General features: G+C 37.1%; 1 protein-coding gene across 3 annotated transcripts in view; it reads right to left on the reverse strand.

Moving 5' to 3' along the window:
- DPH6 (diphthamine biosynthesis 6) overlaps positions 1 to 15,120 on the reverse strand; it is a 475,806-nt gene extending 460,686 nt beyond the window's left edge. For 2 of the 3 annotated variants that reach the window (XM_036736794.1, XM_036736796.1), the window contains exons 1-2: positions 15,005 to 15,084; positions 8,812 to 8,906 (exon numbers count right to left, since the gene is read on the reverse strand). In XM_036736794.1, the coding sequence (XP_036592689.1) occupies positions 8,812 to 8,906; positions 15,005 to 15,027 (118 nt within the window). In that variant the 5' untranslated portion in view covers positions 15,028 to 15,084. Of the gene's footprint in view, positions 1 to 8,811; positions 8,907 to 15,004 lie in introns of all 3 variants that reach the window. The other variant, XM_036736795.1, reaches the window with a different exon arrangement.
- Between the last annotated feature and the right edge of the window lie 6,207 nt (positions 15,121 to 21,327).

The following is a 21,327-nucleotide window of genomic DNA, read 5'->3' on the forward strand; positions in this document are numbered from 1 at the left end:
CCAATGCAGCAATGCAGTAGCAGAGATGTGGATTTTCTGGGTATACTCCGTTGTGTTTGTGTGCCTCTTTTTTATCTGTGTCCCTGGAGAAATTTTAAGTGCTAGACAATGCTGGGAGCTGCCTTAGATCTTTAGTACAGAGTCCAAAGGGTTAAGATGATACTTCTTTGTTACCAGAATTACAGTGGAATGGAAGTCCTCTGTAAGTAGCGATCGCTTCACATTCTTTGTACTTATACTCCCAGCAGCATGCAGTGTCTGGCATATTGTATGTACTGAATAAATACTGATTAAGTCAACAACACATTTTGGCACTACCTCTTAGTGCTTCCCTTTGATAGCATCCTCAGTATGCACCACGGAACACTGAGAGTGACTTTCAATTCACCCATGTACTAACCATCTTTCCTACCAATTCGTGTATACACACACACACACACACACACACACACACTCTTTTAGAATGTTCTAACAGGAAATGAGTATGTGTGCATATGCATACACACATATATACATGTACACATATTTTAGATATTAAATGTATATATATATGTGTGTGTATATATATATATGTGTGTGTATATATATATATATGTGTGTGTGTGTGTGTGTGTGTGTATACATATATATATATATATATATATATGTCTTGAGAGTCTCCAAAGAGTAAGTTTATATACCTTAAATTATTTTTTCAATTTAGCTTCTTTTTCCAATTGAAACTGATGTTTTAATGGATTTTGGATCATTAAAGGCCTTCTTCCAAAACACACGGCATCACAGAAGCATAGACTCGCAAGGAATCCTCAAGATATCCAAGTCCAGTTCCTCCCACCTACCTACCCATTTTACACATGAGAAAAAAAGACTGAGAGATGTAGGCTGTACCATAAGATATCAATTGACTTACTTGAGGTCACACAGCTAGCAAATGAAAAAGCTATGTCTTATTCTCGATCGGCTGCTCTTACCAGTACTCAACTATCTCTTAACTGACAAAATACCTGCTAATTTTTGAGATTATTAATATGAATCCCAATAAAAATTTATATACAGTTTTATTATTAACATAGCTTGAAATTACACAGGCATATATGATGATTTATTATACCAGGAGTGAAGACCACTACTAGTTTAACAAACAAATTCAACAAATATTTATTTAATGTTTACTATTTATAATCACTGAGAGAAGCACTAGGGATCCAAAGATGAAAATCAACATAGTACCTTAAGGAAAAGAACTTACAACCTAATAGGGAGAATACAGACATAATACATATACAAGCAAAAAAAGAAAAAAAGGATTTAATATGATAGGGGCAAAAGAGAGTTCCAGAGAAAGTACTTTAAGAGAATATAAGGCAGGAGAGAGATCACTTTCTTTTTAAAAAATATTTTATTTTCCCCCCAATTACATGTAAAAACAATTTTTAGCATTCATTAAGTTTTCAGTTCCAGGTTCTATCCGTCTCACCCCCTCCCTGAGATGGTAAGCAATCTGATGTAGATTATATGTGTGTAATCATGTAAAACACTTCCATATTAGTCATTTTGTGCAAGAAGACTCAAAAGAAAGGTCAGAAGGAGGTGGCAGGGGGAGGTGGGGGGGAAGAGAGAAACAGAGAGAGAGAGAAAGGTGGGGGTAGAGAGGGGGAGAGGGAGAAAGAGAGAGAGAGAGAGAGAGAGTGAGAGAGAGAGAGAGAGGGAGGGAGAGGGAAAGGGAGAGGGAGAGAGAGAGAGGAAGGGAGGGAGGAAGGGAGGAAGGAAGGAAGGAAGGAAGGAAGGAAGGAAGGAAGGAAGGAAGGAAGGAAGGAAGGAAGGAAAGAAGGAAGGAAGGAAGGAAGGAAGGAAGGAAGGAAGGAAGGAAAGAAGGAAGGAAGAAAGAAAGCTTTAGTCTATATGCAGACAACATCAATTCTTTCTCTGGAGGCAGAAAGCATTTTTCATCATGAGTCCTTTGGGACTGTCTTGGATCACCACATTGCTGAGAATGGCTAAGTCATTCATAGTTGTTCACTGTACAATACTGCTGTTAAGTATGTACAGTGTTCTCCTGGTTCTGCTCACTTTACTCTCTATCAATTCATGTAAGTCTTTCCAGGTTTTTCTGAAATCACCCTGCTCATCATTTTTACAGCACAACAATATTCCATTATACTCACATACCACACTTTCTTCAGCCATTTCCCAATTGATGGGCATCCCCTCAATTTCCAATTCTTCGCCGCCACAAAAAGATTTGCCATAAATATTTTTGTACATGCGGGTTCTTCCCATCTGGCCTTTTTTTTTTAAATCACTTTGGGATACAGAACTAGTAGCGGTAGTGCTGGATCAAAGGGTATGCACAATTTTATAGCCCTTTGAGCAAACTGCCCTCCGGAATGACTGGATTAGTTTACAACTCCACCAACAGCGCATTAGTGTCGCAGTTTTCCCACATCCCCTCCAACATTTGTCATTTTCACTTTCTATCATATTAGCCATTATGATAGGTGTGAGGTGATACTTCAGAGTTCTTTTATTTGAGAGATCACTTTCTGGGAAACAAAGAAGACTTCAAGGACTTTAACAAAAAATTGAAGGAAGTTAGCTTTGAAAAGACAGAGTAAAAGAAATATATTTCAGGTACTGAAAATTAGATAGATGAAAGCACAGGCAAAAAAAGCAGAACAAAATGGAGAAAAGCTAGCATTCTAATCTAGCTGGAATACCTGAAGGGGAATAATGTGAAATAAGAATTAAAAAAAAAGATTTGTTGAAATGAGCTGTGGAAGGCCATAAACGCCAGGATAAAAGATTTGGATGTTATCCTTTATCTTTAGGCTGTAGACTCAGATTCATTGTATAGGGTCCCTTGCTACATATACAAATTCATAAATAATCAAGTGTGCCTTCTACAGACTAAATATTTTTCACATATATGTACACTTACCCCAAATGTATGAAGACGCTGTTGTGATTAAAAAACGATAAACTAATTTAAAAGCATTAACTGAATTCATAGCAGTTTTTCCCTCATTACATATTTTCTTAATGGATACTAATAGTACAACTATTATCATGTGAAGGTGAGCAATTTTTTTATATTAAAAAGATGTTGTCATACTGAAAAAGGTTGGGAAGCACTCCTATTGCCAATAGGTCAGCTTTAGGGATGTGTCTTAATGACTGCATTATGGATTAACAAGTAGATGTTCAAGATGACAGAATTGTTCCTGATGCAATGTAAGCAGGTCTACAAGAGTTGTTAGAAAATGGGAAATGACACATTAGTGCAAGAATTCTAATGACTGACATTGAAAACTGACCTTCTAAACATGTACCATATCCAGGTCACATCATAAATTGGCATTGATAGTATCTAGAAACATAGTACTTCATTTCTGGGTGGGCATTCAATAAGTATTTGCCGATTTGATTTGACACTTCCAAGATTCTGAAGACTGATAGAACAAAGAGAAAATTTAAAAATGCATTTGTGTATGAGTCATCATCCTCAAAAATGTGAAGCCAGTGGCAAATGTCTTGAACATCTGCATCCATAAGTAAAGGTGTTAATAATTTTCATATATCAAATTTCATCATCAATATGCCATATATTAGTTTTCATTATCAAAAAATATTGTTACATGAAAAAATGCTCTAAATCACTATTGATTAGAGAAATGCAAATCAAAACAACTCTGAGGTACCACCTCACAGCCTATCAGACTGATAAACATGACAAAACAGGAAAATGATAAATGTTGGAGAAGATGTGGAAAAATTGGAACACTAATGCATTGTTGGTGGAGTTATGAACTGATTTAACCATTCTGGAGAGCAATTTGGAACTATGCCCAAAGGGCTATAAAACTGTGCATACCCTTTGACCAAGCAATACCACTTCTAGGTCTATATCCCAAAGGGATCATAAAAATGGGAAAAGGACCCACATGTACAAAAACATTTATGGCAGATCTTTTCGTGGTGGCAAAGAATTGGAAATTGAGGGGATGTCCATCAATTGGGAAATGGCTGAACAAGCTGTGGCATATGAATGTAATGGAATACTATTGTGCTATAAGAAGTGATGAACATGCACACTTCAGAAAAACCTGGAAAGATTTATATGAACTGATGCTGAGTGAAATGAGCAGAACCAAGAGAACACTGTATACAATAACAACCACACTGTGCTATGACTGACTTTGATAGACTTAGCTCTTCTCAGCAATGGGAGGATCTAAAACAACTGCAAAAGACTCACGATGGAAAAAGCTATCCACATCCGGAGAAAGAACTTTGGAGTCTGAATGAAAATGGAAGCATACTTTTAGTTCTCCTTTTCTTTTGTTGTTTTGTTTCTTCTTTCTTGTGGTTCTTACCATTAGTTCTAATTCTTCTTTACATCATGACTAATGTGAAAATATGTTTAACATGAATGTATAAGTAGAGCTATATCAGATTGCATATGCCATCTTGGGGAATGGTGAGGAGACGAAGGGGGCGAAAATTTAAAACTCAAAATCTTATGGAAGTGAATATTGAAAACTAAAAATAAATAAATTAATTGTTAAAAAAAAAGAAATATAACCTTAAATGCCAAATAAAATGCATCAAACTGTGTGTATATTCTTAAAAAAAACTTGGAAAAAATACTAAGTTACTAAAAAGTGTTTATACATTTCATTGATCCACCTTGTTTATAGAAAAACAATTCCAACTGTGCCACTTTATTGACACCACACAAGTTTAAATAGTTTACAAGCTTTCCACAAAATGTGAAAAGTCATGCAAAGAGAATTCAAAAAATTAGGACCCCTATGACCATCAATAATTAGAATCAGCACTATTTACTAACTCCTTTTTTTCTCACCATCAAATTATATGTGCACAATGAGCTGAGTTACACAAATATGTCTAAAATGGTATTACAGTCTCTATTTTGAATTTCAAAAATTAATCTTGATAACAAGCCCATAAACTAAAAGCCTAAAATAATAAAAGACCTAAAGAAAATATAATAAGCCTTTGTAAGATTTACATTTGAATTTTTAATTGTAAAATAATCTAAGGTCCCAACAATAAACCTACAAATATAATTGTCTCTCCATTTCCTAGTATGGTAAAATGATGTTAAAAAAGTAAGTGGGAAAGAGATTAGATTTTATGTCTAGAGTTTCTGAATCCATAAAGTTAAGTTCTAGATTACTCCATTATTATAAATTCCTTACTCTGTAATTCTTCCTACTCTAAATGGAAGAACAAGATGTACTCACCCCTATTTCACGTGACACCTTAAAATACACTTACATTTTAAGGCAGAGCTATATGAATTCATACAAAGAACTTTGAGTTGTTAGGGAAAAAAATCTAGATGTTAGTATAATAGCTTTTTTTTTAACTTGGTAAGAACACAATTTCTTTTAATGTTCCATCTAGTCCCTTGACTATCATGTTACTTTATTAATTGAGGCTTTGAAGACAATAGTTAGTATGAGATCAAATAAAAATGAAAAGGCTCCACTGTTGCCTGGAGCACCTCAATTAACTTGCCACAAAATGTCCTACACCAGACTTTGCAGGATTGTTTTATGAATGTTATGACAAGAGTCCACATTATTGATGGGAATAAAGTCATTTCCACACTAACTCTTGAAAACTCAGCTATATGAATTAACTCCAATTGCTCTGACTCTGTGGCCTTCTCTGTTCCTTACTCTTTATTATGCTCCATGCAAAACTTACTTGGGAAGAAAGAAGCCAGTCAATTATTCACTGTATCTTTTATTCCTTGACAAACTGGTCTTCTTTCTTAGCTTAAATCAAAATTAGTTGAATCTTTATCCACACTTTATAATCCTACAAACATCTTTTATCCTCTGTTTGAATGTGAATAACCTGACTTAAAAAATTTTATCTTGATACTATTCTACTAGTATGTTAACTTTTCTCTTTACTTCTTGCCAGTTTTAAAAAATCAGTTTTTCTACTTCTTATTTTTTTTTCACTCATTCCTTGCATGTTATCCTACCTCAAATGCTCCTAAAGCACAAGAAAATAAGAGATCATGTGCTAGTGACATGATATAATACATACATAAATTTTTCCATGGGGGGAAACATTGCAAAATGTCTGTATCTTTAAACGATAATCTCTATCTCTGGCTTGAAAAATACAATTGACTGATCTGGCCATAAATAGCACATGGATTTCCTCGTTTGACAAACAGGAGAAATGAAGGGAAATCTGACTTCTTGTTTTTAATGTATGAATTACAGTAACAGTTTTTGTCCATCTGTAGTCAATCGAGGCTTCTCAATTCTACTTCCACAACACCTCTCACATCAGTCTCCTTTCCATTCACACAACACCCCCCTCCTTCAGCCTTTCATTGCTTCTCAGCAGGACTAGTACACTCTCTTTGCCTTCAATCTCCTCTCTAATCTATCCTCTACATAGCTGCCTACATAGCTGCCAAAGTAAAGTTCCTAAACTACAGGTCTCATCATGTCCCTTGCATGCTCAAGAAGCTTTAATAGTTCCCTGCTGGCTCCTGGTTAAAATACAAACAGCTCTATTTGTCACGTAAATCTTCAGCCCCCCAAAGTATACACTTTGTCTAGGATAGACTGTCTATTGACTTATCTATTTCATTTTTTGTCTTTGCATCTCAACTCTGGCATAGCACCTGGCACCTAGTAAGGAATTAATAAATGTATGTTGAATGAATGAATGAACCATTTCACACTTCCACTATAGAATCATCTCTCCTCAAAGTCTGAAGAATGACAACACCAGTCCTAATACAAAACAATTGATACAAAACAATTTTGTTCAGGACTCTAGATTGAAGAAGGTCAACCTTCTAAATTTTTCTCCGCAGTCTTCTAGAACCTAAAATAATGTAACAGGTCTGGAAAGTTGCCCCTAGTCTAAGAAGTGCACTTTCTTTATTTGTAAATTATGTAAATATTTCATCTTTCCCATTCATATTCCTATATAATACAAGTTATCCCAAAAGTCTTAATGCAGTTTTAAGTGTTAATGGCTGCACTAAGATTTTTTGGGACACCCTCTATTTATGTTCAAATAGATATTTGTCCACAGTATATTTGTCCATATACTTCTTCCTATAGGGTAAAGACTGTGCCCATCAAATCTGTTCGGCATAGTCTCCAACATTAATTAAGGATTTTTCTATTATTATTATTATTCTGGATATAATGATGAAAGTTCAAATCAACCCCTATGCCCATTGGTTGCCCATTTCCATATTTGGCTCCCTAAAGCTATGGGCCTCTTTATATCTCCCTGTTTCCTATCACTCTGTTAACTTCTTTTTTGTCCTATTATGGCATTTGTCAGCTTTCCCTTCCCACTTACCACTGACCATTTAAATACAAAAATCAAAGTAATTTTGTTCAAATAATTTTGCATCATAGTCTTGTAAAAACTTAGTGAAACTAAAAACACAATAGAAATCTAAAATAAACTAGGTACTAGAAAAAAAGACAGCTTTATTAAATACCATTTTTAAACCTAAAAATACTTGTGAATTGCTTCCCCTCACTTCAAGGCAGGCTTGAAGATCAATAACAACAAAATTAAAAAATATTATATTTTTTCCCTGGTTTGAGTCAGGACCTGAATGTCATCTCTAAATCTAGAGGAGCCTGGGCCGGAAGTCAATTCCCAAAGTCCCTCAGTAGCAACATGTCCTCTCACAATGACACCTCTGCTAAGTCAGCCCTATAGCTAGCTACTTGATGTCTACCTTCCTACATAATTTCCAGCACCACCCAAAAAAAGGAGATACTGGACTAAAAATTTCAACCAATACTCAGTCATTCTAGCACTATCTCAGGGTAGCTCATTATTCATTCATCCATTCAGGCAAAGGCATTCATTAAGTTCTACCACATGCAAAGCACTATCTACCATACATCATGGAAACAGAAGAGTGTTGAATTTGGATCCAAAGGACCTGGATTAAAATTCTGGCTCAGCTATTTACTAGCTGTGTGCCCTTGGGCATATCAATTTACTTTTATGGATCTCTGTTTCCTCTAAATCCTATGATCCTAGAAATTACAATCCCTAATCTGAAGGAACCCATAATATAGTCAGGGCACAAGAATATAAATGACAAACCTGAAAACAAATTCCAACCAATATGAGCAAGTAAATGACATGGTATAAACTAAATACCTAAGGGAATATAAAAAAAAAAAAGAAAAAGATCATTCTAGAAGTAGAGTTTATCAAGAAAGCTTCTTTAAAAAGGAGAGCCTTGAATTAAGCCTTTAAAGTGTCAGATTCAGATTTCAAGGGAGGAGGGAGACAGTTAAGTATGATATGTATAGGCAATGGCAAAGGGATAGAGCTAACTAAAATTTCTATATCAGGAAGTAGTGAGAGATGGAGTTGGAGAGACTCTCTTTTTCCCTTTGTATTACCTTCTGAATATCATTCACTACGTGGGTTGGTGAAATACAAAGCACTCACTTCTGCAGTTTTTTTTTAACAGCTCAGAGAAGACTTTTTGTTGTGGAGAAAACTGAGGCAAACAGCTAAAATGAGTTTGGGGATTATTCCTAGATTTCATTTACCTACTTGACACCACTCTGTTATCCCACACAAAAAGTGATCCCGTTACATTCCATAGTGCTGGCTAATAAAACTAAGTGGTGATTACCATTTATGCCATTTTCAAGTGATACACACACACACACACACACACACACACACGCACAGAGCATATGTTTAAAAATATATATATTCTTTTTGGATAATTAAAAAAAAATAATGCTACAGTCTTACCTTGGTTTTTAGCTGGTCTTAGGTTTGCTAAAGCAACAATCTGATGCCCAGCAGCAATACATTGCATCATATTATAGCAGCTGTCCTTCCCACCACTGAAAAAAAAAAGTAATAGTTATATAATAGGGTTATTTCAAGAATAACTAAAACTAAGTATAGCAAAAACATTTAGCTTAACTTTTCATAATTTTTAGTGACTGCATCTGAATTTGAATAAAAAACATGCAATTTCCAAATTATATACAACCTAAGCACTTGAATTTAGATGATTAAGACTGATACATACAAATGAAATAGTTTGCCATCATTAATTTCTAGACTCCCAAATATTTTATAATGTTTACAGTAACTTTAAATGGAATTTCTCTTTTTATCAATTGCTTTTGGGCTTTGTTAGTAATATATAGGAATGCCATGAATTTATGTGGGTTTATTTTATATCCTACAACTTTGCTAAAGTTGTTTATTATTTCCAGTTTTTTACTGGATTCTCTAGGATTCTCATCATATCAAGTATATCATCTCATCAAGTATATCATCATATCATCTGCAAAGAGTGATAACTTAGGTTCTTCTTTGCCTATTCTAATTCCTTCAATTTCTTCTCTTATTGCTAAAGCTAACATTTCTAGTACCATATTGAATAACAGTGGTGACATCCTTGTTTCACCCCTCCATCTTATTGGAAATGCATCTAGCTTATCCTCATTACATATAACACTTGCTGATGGTTTTAGGTAGATGCTACTTGTCATTTTAAGGAAGGCTCCATTTATTCCTATGCTCTCCAGTGTTTTTAATAGGAATGGGTGCTGTATTTTGTTAAAAGCTTTTTCTGCATTTATTGAGATAATCATATGGTTTCTGTTAGTTTTGTTGCTGATATGATCAATTACGCTGATAGTGTTCCCAATATTAGACCAGCCTGAATTCCTGGTATAAATCCTACCTGATCAAAGTGTATTATTCTCATGATAAGTTGCTCTAATCTTTTTGCTAATATTTTATTTAAAATTTGTGCATCTATATTCATTATGGAGATTGGCCTATAATTTTCCTTCTCTGTTTTGGCTCTTCCTGGTTTAGGTATCAGTACCATATTTGTATCACAAAAATAATTTGGTAGGACTCCTTCTTCTCTAATTTTCCCAAATAGTCTATATAGTATTAGAATTAATTGTTCTTTAAATGTTTGATAGAATTGGCTTGTAAATCCATCTGGCCCTGGAGATTTTTTCCTAGGGAGTTCACTGATAGCTTCTTCAATTTCTTTTTCTGAGATGGGTTTATTTTTACCTACCCTTCTGTTAATCTGAGCAATTTATATTTTTGTAAATATTCATCCATTTCCCTCAGGTTGTCACATTTATGAGCATACAACTGGGCACAATAATTCCTAATTATTGTTTTAATTTCCTCTTCATTGGTGATGTATTCACTCTATGCATTTTTGATACTGGTAATTTGGTGTTCTTTCTTTTTTTAAAATCAAATTAACCATAGGTTTATCAAATTTATTGGCTCCATCATTAGTTTCTAAAAATGCCCAAGATTTCAGATTCTAAACTAAATCTGGTAGGTGTTTTATTTATACCAGTAGTCTTATTTAATGTACAAAATATCTGATAAACAGAAGTCTTGGGTTTTTTTTAAATTTTAGCTAAATATTTATCACTTATGCTCCTTAAGTAAAATTTCCCTTGAAAAGTTAAAAAACCAAAATAGCCCCAAACCAGAAAATCAACTTACTTTTCATCTCACCACAGTAAAATCTAACAACTGACAGCCATCAAGGATTAAAGGACTGAGTGAAATATTAGGTGTCCCAAAAGTCTTGGTACAGTTTTAAGCTATTAAAGCATAAAAACAAGGATACCCTGCATTTGAGAACCAGCAAAAGACAGTGCTCATTTACTATAAATTGATGGTACTTGTTACTGATGATCTGTAAAGATGGGAAGCTAAACACTATCAACAGTTAGATTAGTGGCTAAAGCCCTAGAAGTCAGGAAGCCTTGTTGAGATCTGATGCTAGCTGTTTGAAGGGAAAATCAGCAAGTTACTCCACCCCAGTGAGCCTTGGTTTCCTCAGCTATAAAATGGGGATAATCACATCAGTAGTACCTACTTCATTAGGCAATTGTAAGGCTAAAGGGGATCATGTATGTACTTTCCAAACTTTAAAGTAGAGGTATCAATTATTATTGTTAATGTTTCTATTTCTGTACCACTAAAGAACAGGCTAGAGTCCATTGCCCTGATAATACAGTGTACAGACCTTGTTCATTTCGGTTCCAATTCCACCCCGGCTCCCTCCATAGTCAAACACAAATCACCATGCCCAGGCAATTGGGCAGACAACATATGGTATGGAGTGGCAACCTGGAACGTTGGCAGGGTAGGGATCAGGCATTTTTCCATTCTCTTCTATATTGACCTATTCTGCTTACTATGATTCTCTCTCACTCTTCTCTTTCCTTTATTTTTCTCTCTCTTCACTGCCCTAACCACTCATCTTTGCCTTGGGACTGCCAGTATACCCATGACACCATGGGATAAAGACAGTGCTGACTCTTGATCTAGTCTTTAGCCTCATTCTCATTTGTGAGAATGCTTAAGATGAGTTTCTATAGATCAGAGGCTATACAACCAAAATTAGAATCTACCCCTATACATCCTTGTTGCAAAACATCATGATCTTTGTGCGTGTGTTTTAAATAACAAAGGCTAGTCAGGTTATCAGAAAAACTGATATTAGAATAACTCAAGTAGCTTTCCACTTTTAAACAGTCATAATCAATCAATCAATAAATAAATATTTATTAAGTACCAAGCACTATGCTAAAGCACTGTGCCAGATACTACTAAGCACGAACCTAGCAGCAATGGGCATTTCATCAAGAAATAAAAACTATATCCAGCACAAAGGAGTTAGTTAACCTTTTGTCTATTACCAAAGTGACAGTACTTCCTCTTTAAGTTCCAAATATTCAGTAAAGAAATGCACCCTACCAATTCATCTGAATTACAGATTTGTTCTATCATTTTAGTCCAGGGGACAAGGTCTTATTTCAAATGGTTTCCCTGTACCCAAGTTTTAATGTCTTAAGTGTATGAAGATTTTCTAATAGTACCTTAATATTCATAAAGCACTTCATAGTTACGAAGTAATTTACATAATCTTATTTGAACTTCCCCAAAACCCTGTAAGATAAGGTGGGTACTGCATTACTATCTCCATTTTACAGATGAGAAAACTGAGGGTTAGAAATATTAAATGATCTGCCAAAGTTTGTATAACTAGTAAAATGGCAGAGCCAGAGGCTGAACCCAGGTCTTTTGACTCCAAGTTCAAAGTTGTCTATATTATGCCACATTTCTCTTACTGTAACACATATACAACACAAATACATGATAGAAACTGCATTGTTCAGAATATCTGTATCATGCTACAATTAAATTTAAATTTTCATATTATTTTGTCTAATAATCAAAAATGCAATATAATCATCACAATGGAATAATGTTAAAATGTAATAACATAATAATATTTAGAATAATATAAAGTTTTACCAAAAACATACATTTAAAAATGTAAATTTATTATAAAAATTAGTATATATGTAGTGCATATTATCTTTAGCATCAATTATAGGTTTGTACTTAAAGTGCATTATATATGGCAATGACCATATTTTCATGTGTGTGCCCAATAATGATGCTATTTTACCAATATTCAGGGAAAAATTTCATTTTAAATTAAATTATTTTGCATCATGCTTTTAGAAAGCTGAGTTTTTTAATCCCCTAAATAACAGTATAAGAATAAAGCAATATCTAGTCATGGTTCCAGATTATGGCTCTCTAGCTCATCAGGGATTAAAAATACTAAAATATATTTGGTATAATATCAATGTAGTATACTGTTAATTATCTTTTCTTGAAAAAAAAAACAATTGTTTAAAAAACAATCATTTTAATTTCATAACCTAAAGGTAGATCTCTATCCAAACGTGTCTTCATATGCCCATGTGAAATGCAGCCAACTCTATAAAAGCAGAACAGGGAGAAAAACTGAATTCCAGGTTAAAGGGGTCAGATCAAAATTGACCTAATTTCCTTGTTAGAAGACAAACCAGTCACAATGTTGTACTACTAGCATTTTAAAGTATATCAGCCTCATTTCACTGGCCTTGAACTTACTGTTAAATGTTACTTTTTTTTAATCATTTGTTATAACACCAAAAAACACACAGTTACAAAAAAACATTGAGATTAAAAACTAAGAGAAAAAGGTGAGATAATACAGCTAAAATATTGACAAAGTAATAGCAATTAGTTTGTATTCTGGTCAGAGGAACTTTAGTTTCCTGAAGCTTGCCTTGCCTGGAATTTACATTTGTGATCATATTGTTTAGTCAGCAAATAAACCAACCAAATCACACTTCAGAACTTTGAAGACATAATACAGAATATCTGTATTTAAAAGTTACTACATTAAATTTTAAGCCATAATGGAACACATGGAATGACTACGCAGGGAAGGGACTGACAAATTTAATCTTCCTAATATATAATTACCAAAGTACAACCTTGTGTCTTATTTGGAAAATGGCTAAGGTGACACAATAGGTAAACATCAATCTTGGGTAACAGTTTAATATGAAACTCTCCTGAAATGTGTCTTTTTGATGAGTAAAAAATGTCTGGGTAATCAAAGAACTAGATGTTCAATTTATGACAAGTTTAAATAGACTTTCAATAAAACTTCGCATTTTTTGTAATGATCATGGAAAATGAAGGGCTGAAAGCCTACAGAGATTGTCTGGTTCCTCTTTCTGCCTTTTAACTGATTTAATAATAACTAAACCTTCTGAGACAAAAAGTATTGTCAACCCATTTTTTTAAAGTCTTGGTAGTTTGTTCCAACTGTTAATCTTTGGAATGCTCTTTGCTCCATTTCAGACCTATTTTCTTTTACACATTCTTCTGTAGAAACTGAGAACCAAGAAGTGACCTCCATCTTATATTTTCAAAGTTATTCCATTCGCTGTTTTTTATTCTTTTATCAGGCTAAAAAAATCTCAAATTTAACAGCTGTAGAATCGAATTAAATCATTTTTGTTTTTTGCTTTCCCACTAAGACAATCTAAGCAAATGGTTATGCCTGAATTTATTAAGTACTCAGTACTGTCATATACTATTACAAATTAAAGAAATCAAAAGGACTCATATGATAGAAAATAGGGGAGTTCAAAGGGACCCTGGAAATCATCTAGTTCAACCCTACAGTTCAAGAGGAAACTGAGGCAGGCAGAGAGGTTGACTTGCCCACGGCCGGAGAGATCTGAATGTGGAGATGTATTCTGATGCAAAGCCCAAGGCTCTTTCTACTACACCATTAGGTCCTTTTGATCGGTGTTCCACTTCAATCCTACAAATTTCTAAGACATTTCTTTGTATAATGGTATTCGTGTGTTGTACGATTCCAAGTTTCATATTAATGCTAGAATCAGTATGTCTAAGAATACTTAGTGGAAGTGCCTTTTTGTTACCTTTTGCTCTATAATAATAATTAACATTTATATTGCACTTAACTATGTGTCAATTTCACATTTGATCGGCATTTGACCCTGGGAGGTAGGTGCTATTATTATTCCCATTTTACAGAAGAGGAAACCGGGACAAACAGAAGGTAAGTGATTTGTTCAGGGTCGCACAACCAGCAAATTGTCCGAGGCTGGATTTAAATTCGGGTTTTCCTGCCTCCAGGCCCTTAGTAAGCCTCTATCCACTGCTCTACCCAGCTGCTCCCAAGAGATGGGAATATGAGGAGGGGTAGGGAATGGGGTTTGTTAGGGAAGAAAGATTTAGAGAGGAGGAAGCGGAAGGCAGGGTAGAAGGGAGAGAGGGGCGCGCAAAAAAAAAAAAAGGGGCTGAATGCTAAAAGACCAGAAAGTAATCAGAGGGAGGCGGGCAGGCTGGGGCGCGGAAGCCCCAGCGAAGCACTAGAGACCGCCCCAAGGCTCCGCCTCTTCCGGTGTCCGGCGAAGCCCCAGCTCCGGCCACACATCCCCACGCGGCACCGGGGGTCCGGGTAGGGAAAGACAGACACCCGGCCCCCGGGCGGCGGATGCAGCCGCTTTCTCCCCAGTAGCAGGGTGGAGGAAGGCCACGGCGGGGGCCGTGTTACCTGATCAGAGCCGCGACCCTCATGTCAGGGTCCTCAGCGTGCGCGCGGGACACGTGCGGGCAGGGGAAGATTGGAAACTCGCGCCGCCGCTTCCGCCTTAGGGGGAGAGGGCCTTGGCTCCCAACTTCCCGGCTAGGACCCTCTGCTGTGGCGTTGTTTGCACCGCCTGCTCGGAAACCCCGGCGACCATCGCGTCCCTGTTGGGCACCTGCTCGCCGGGTCTTCCGGGACACTGAGTAGGACAGTTTAGGCTCTTAATCGCTGAGGTCGGCTTTCTTCGTCACGGGAAAGGATGATTTTTTTTTTCCCTTCAGGCGCGCTCTAGTCACCAAAATAAGGGCAAAGAAGCTCCCCAAGAAAGGGCGAAGCGTGTAAAATTAGAGGCTGGATTAGCGCTGGCACTAACTAGCCCTTTTGGAGAAAGTTGCTAGGTCGAACCCCGTGGTTGACTTTTATTTTTTTAATGCGCATGGTATTATAGCGCTCTAAACATAGGCAGAAATATTTCTTTCCTTTTAACACTCTTCCCCCCATGTCTCCTGGAACAGATTTCTACCATGTCCCCACCCCATTCCATTATAATTTATGTGAATGGTGAGACAGATTAATAAGATCATAGATTTAGAGGGACTTGGGATTTAAAGCCGGCTAATCCAGCTCTCTCTTTTTACTGTCCGACAGCTAGCACTTATTAAGCTCCTACTACGTGTAAAGCACTTTGGTAAAAGCAGGGCATACTAAGAAAGGCAAAACAAACAAAATAGCGCCTGCTGTTGGGGAGCTCTCAGTGTAAAGGGGAAGATAGCGTGCAAACAACTGCAAACTGTGCGTGTATGACATGGAGAAGGTCCCTGTGTTGTCTTGCATACTAAGAAATGTTACTACCTGGTATTCCGGAAAACAGAAACCCTTAGAGCACATTTTTAAACCTTAAGATGCATTATTCACCTTTTCTACACTTTTTTTTAAGGGGGTCTGGAGACAAACCACAAAAGCCCTGATTTTGTACAGTTTACCGTTCCCAGGTGTAATTAATTCCTCACTCTGAAAATTTAACAATTAGCTATCTCCCTTCACCCCTCCCTCTCCCAGATTGGATACTTCCTCCCAGATCTTCCAACGGACTAGCGTGCCCAGGCCAACCCTCTCCAAGCTGCACTTTATACTTTCTGCTATGCTACTGAACTGAATACCTTCATGATCTCCCCCTCTTCTTAAGGTTCCTTTAATGTGTTGTCTTTTCCCATTAGAATGTAAGCTCTTTTAGGTCAGGGAGTTATCTGCTTGTATAGCGTTTATATTCTCAGTGCTTAACACTGTGAAAGAGGTCGCTTGAAGAAAAGAAAAGGATTTTGGGAAATGGAGATAGGGAAGGAGAAAAGAGGTTTATTCACACAAGAGAGAGTGATGTGAGCAAAGATACAGAGATAGGAGCGGGCAGGCCAGCCAATGGGACTTCCCATTTTGATTGGAGAGAGCTGGGACTAGGATTCAGATATAACTCTGTCCCTAGATTCTCAAGGGTGATTATGACTCAACTCTAAACTTCCAAACTTCTATTAGCTGTTGTTCTGCCTGCTTCTCCTGTGATTGTTTATATACAGGGTGTTCCTAAAGTCTGGACATATAGGAAAAAATGCATATTTTCAAGAAATGAATGAAATTTTCAACATTTTATTTAATTAGAATATTAACAAATAACATCTTCGATATGATTTCCATCATTTGTGATGCAAAGGTTGCAAGATTCATGTGAACTCAATGCAATAATGCCACGTTGCCCTCAATTGCCTATGTGTCCAGACTTTAGGAACACCCTGTACATTTGTCTTTGCTTAACTCTGTGATATCTTGCCACTGGATCCAGATGGCTCCAGAGGAGAGAGAGAAGCTGGTGATTTTGCACAGCCCTCCCTCACTTAAATCCAATCTGCTTGCAAATCATGGCATCACCTTCCTGATGTCATGGTCCTCTTCCAGGACAAAGGACAAATAACAGCCTGTGAGTAGTAGTAGCTGCCCCGCTGGGGACCCAACTGGCCATTTCCAGTTGGAGAATGCATCTCCTTCCTTCCCTCCTTTCCTCCCTCCCTTTCTCCTCTCCCTCTGTCCACTTAGGATTTCAGACCCTTGGAATGTAAATTTTGATTGCTGAAAATTCCCAAGTTATCTTGGGGTTTCATTGCTAGATTTCTTTCTTAAAGACCATGCCTTAAACCCAAATCACTCTGGTTCTCATTGATTAGACAACAGTAGGTCCCAGCCCAAGCCTGATTTGGTCATTGTTCAGGTTTTGATGGCTCAGAGTGAGTATAAATAGAAATTGTTTCCGTTTTAGCCAGAAAGCCTGAAGGTCTTCCCCCTCAGATTGATTTTTTTTTTCTTTTGACTAGATAAAAGAGGCCATTCTTTGCCTCATTTCTTACCTAGCCTTAATCACTTACTGGGCATTGTCTCTTTCAAACTGAGACCAGGGAAAGACCTTAGCTTCAAAAGGCCAAGGTCCCCCATTGCATCTGGGGCCATCTCTAGTTGTTCTGACCTATATCTTGCCACTGGGCCCAGATAGCTCTGGAGGAGGGAGTGAGGCTAGTGACTTTGCACAGCCCACCCTCACTTAAATCCAGTTCACTTGCATCACCTTCCTGATGTCACTGGTTCTCTTTGAGAATGAAGGACAAACAACGACTTAGCACTGTGCCTGGCACTTAATAAGTGCTTAATTAACGCTTGTTGGTCATCAGACTGTTGCCCCTGCTCCCCGTTTGTATTGTCTGTCTCTCCACCAGCTCACTCCCAGATGCTTACAACATACCATCAGGATCTCTATGCCAAGACCACCCCTCTCTTTATTCTCTCTTTTTACTTTTAGGAGACAGCCTGTTTTCAGAGCTCAGACCCAGCAAGCAAGCTGTGCCCTGAGCTTGGCATAACAACAGTTCTTTGAGCTTACCCCCCTGGATGAACTCAGCCACAGCAAAATCCCCAGAATTGTTTCATAGCACCGCCAGGTGTTCTCTAAGCTCGGACAAGCACCCGCTGTATGCTTGTTCTGGTCATGAAGCGCTGCTATGAACCAAACTCGTCTCCTTGTTGTTGTTAGCCCTCATTGTCAGGGCCACAGCTCACTGCATAGCCACTCTAACGTATATTGGAGATTCGTTCACACTAAAGCAGGTCTCCTGGGTATCTGAGGAGGACTGTGCACATGTGTCTAGTTTCCCTCCTTCAACAGAATAAAGAAAGCTTTTTGTTTATAACTACTATTATCTCTTTGGTTTTATTTTATTTTTCAGAATTGTGGTTGTGATAACCTTTGTGAGCACTTTCGCATTTTTAGAGTTAACAGCAGTTGCAAAACCTCTGTGACTCTTTGGTCATTTGTTTCCAGGGTTGACAATACTCAATTCACCCCAACAGTAAAGTGACTCCTTAGCCATTCTGCTCTATCCAGCTACCATCTTTTCTCTTCCTTTTCACTGATAAACTACCTACAGAAACAAGGATATTGAAAACAAAGGTCATTATCTTTCTCCTTAAACCCACTCATCCATCGGACAGCTAGTTTTGCCTGTAGCACCATGATTCATCCTATCATACGTATGGAAAATCCTGGAGTTAATCTAATGCTTCTCTTTCCTAACCTTCCTGATAACCAATTAGTTACCAAACCCTGTCCGTTTCACTTCTGCAGCATCTATTTATCCTTCCCCTTTCTTTTATTCCCATTTCCACCACCTGGTATAGGCCCTTGCTTAAATTATTGCATTGTCCTTCAAACAGGCCTTCCTATCTCCATCCTTCCCCTCTGCTTGCATTGCTGCCAGAATAATGTTTCTTATACAAAAGTCTTGTCATTTTACTTCCCTCAAAAGTCTTCATTGGCTCTCTATTATCTCTCAAGTAAGGGTCAGACTCCATTGCCTGACAAACAAGTCCCTTCCCAATCTAGTAACGTCTTACTTTGCTAGCTTTATTGTATCTTACTGCCATAAATACACTCTGCATTCCATCTGTTTTACTCTCTGTTCTTCAAATACATCATGTACTGTCTTCTGCCACTGTAACTTTCCTTAAGCTATTCCCTATGACTAATTCTGTTCCCTTTCGGATGAATTTCTGTTGAATTACTACCTCTTCTTTAAACTTTTAAGAAGGAAGTTTCATCATCTCAGAGTTTCCTATACCAATGAAATCACAGATGCTATATCTATCTCATCTCCATCCCTATCCCTAACCTTTGAAACCTCAAAACCCCAGTTCTGAAACTGACTGACTTTCGTGCTCTGCTATATTCTCTCCTTGGCCTGTCTCTGGAGTGAAAAATCCTACTTCCCAATATTCAGCACCATTTCACCCTGCTCCCCTAGGCTAAAGTAGACCTCCTGTGGTGTAAAGATTGCTTGTACTGCTTTGTGTTATATCATTGTTCATAAAAGAATTAAGCTAAAACAATAACAAAAATACATGATTTACAGTCTGTTTATAGAATCACAGGAGGTCAGGTTTGGAAGCAACCTAAAATGCCATCTTGTCTAACATACCTGAATAAAACCTCTACAACACCTGACAAATGGTTATACACACTTGTCAACCATATCTGTTAATTTGTATTCTTATAAATGTCTTGGCCTGTTTTTTGCTGAACATTCTGTTTTTTGTAGACCTGCATTTGAATATGTGAATTTAATTTTTGCAACCTCAGATGCCTCTCTGCTTTAGATAATTAAGAGTTGACTTAAACCTCGGCCACTTTTTTTTTTCTTAGGACAAAGGGAAGGTGTGCCAAGGGAAGAAACGTTGCTTGGCCAAAATCTATCAGCTTCAGAGGATAAAATTACCAAAATAGGTTCACTTCACCTAGAAGAAACCTACAACATGAGAGGGGTTTTCCAGACAATGGAAATATACTGGCAGTGAAGGAACTTGATGTCTGGAAATTTACCAATTCCAATATTATCTTACAGCATGTGACTATCAACAGTCCACAGGCCATTCTGTCTCCTTAGCGAACTCTTTCACCAGCAAGCTAATAATGACTAATAATGCAACTGATTTATGAGTAAAAGGAAGAGTTTAGCAGACACAGGAAGGAATCCAGTTTACTGATGACTATTTCACTGCCAACCTCTGATTCCAACCTCTGATTACTAGTACTTATTGAACTTCAGGTTTCTACCTAAATAAAATGAGTAAAACCATTTCCCTTAGATATTTGAAATGATTATGTGCTTTTACTTCTAGTCCAACACCACCCCCATTACTTAAGAAAGTTTAACAAGCAATAAAGAAATAAGGCAGAGTAAAATTTAGTGAATAATTTAAGGACACATAGAGACATTGGATGGAAACAGGAATATTACCTCGAGCTGCATTTCTGAGCCTGTAAACATCTTGATATCTTTAGATAATTTTCATTGATTTTCCTTCACACAAGACCTTTAGCCGTAGAAGTGCTCCACTGATACATCATTGTGGCATTGGAATGCCACCTTTCTCCCCATCCCCAGGTTCCCAAAAGTTACTCCAGATGAGCACTAGCTCTGGCACATTCTACCAGCACAAAAGGATTTGAGTGTTAGGCTGGCAGTGAACTGGACTGCATGTTTTGGTCTAAGTTAAAGGAATTCATCACCAAATTCTGACCACCAAGTGATGATGTTGGCTAGAACAATTTTAAAGGCTTTCATGCTCCAAAGTGGACTGCAGGGAGATGTGTGGTAGAATGAGATGCAGATCCCCTCCAATATCAGTTCCCTGGACCCCTATCCTCTCTTGTCCCCTCTGGTAACTTGCTTCTTTGATCATTCCCTCTCATCTTCAGTCTCTCATTTGCAAGCCTCTTCCCTGCTTCCTTCAAAACTGCAGGTCTCTCCCATCCTTAAAAAAAAAAACAAATCTTTACTTGACCCTTCCAACTCTTAAAGCTATTATTCTCCCCTTCACAGCCTGATTCTTAGAGCAAGTCACATACATTAGTTGCCTCCACTCACTTTTCAATCTCTTGTAATCTAGTTTTCATGAATTCTAAAAGAAAAGTGCCAAATGGTCTGACTTCTGTTTTTTTTAGCACTTCACTCTCCTGAGCTAGTCTTTTATCGATAAAGCTTGCTATAAGTGCAGTGAACAAGTTACTGTTCATTCAGGGCCCTTTCCTTTGCATCCCACATCTAAGACAAGGCCAAAAATTAAATTAGGCCATATCACAAAACATCAGTTGTAAAAGTGAACAATCATAAAGATAAAATGGAAGTCATTTAAACAGACTTTGCAATGTGTTTGGTTTGTGTTTGCTTGTTTACTTATTTTAAGGCTAGGTCTCC

Source organism: Trichosurus vulpecula, chromosome 8 (genome assembly GCF_011100635.1).
Source record: "Trichosurus vulpecula isolate mTriVul1 chromosome 8, mTriVul1.pri, whole genome shotgun sequence".
NCBI lineage: Eukaryota > Metazoa > Chordata > Mammalia > Diprotodontia > Phalangeridae > Trichosurus > Trichosurus vulpecula.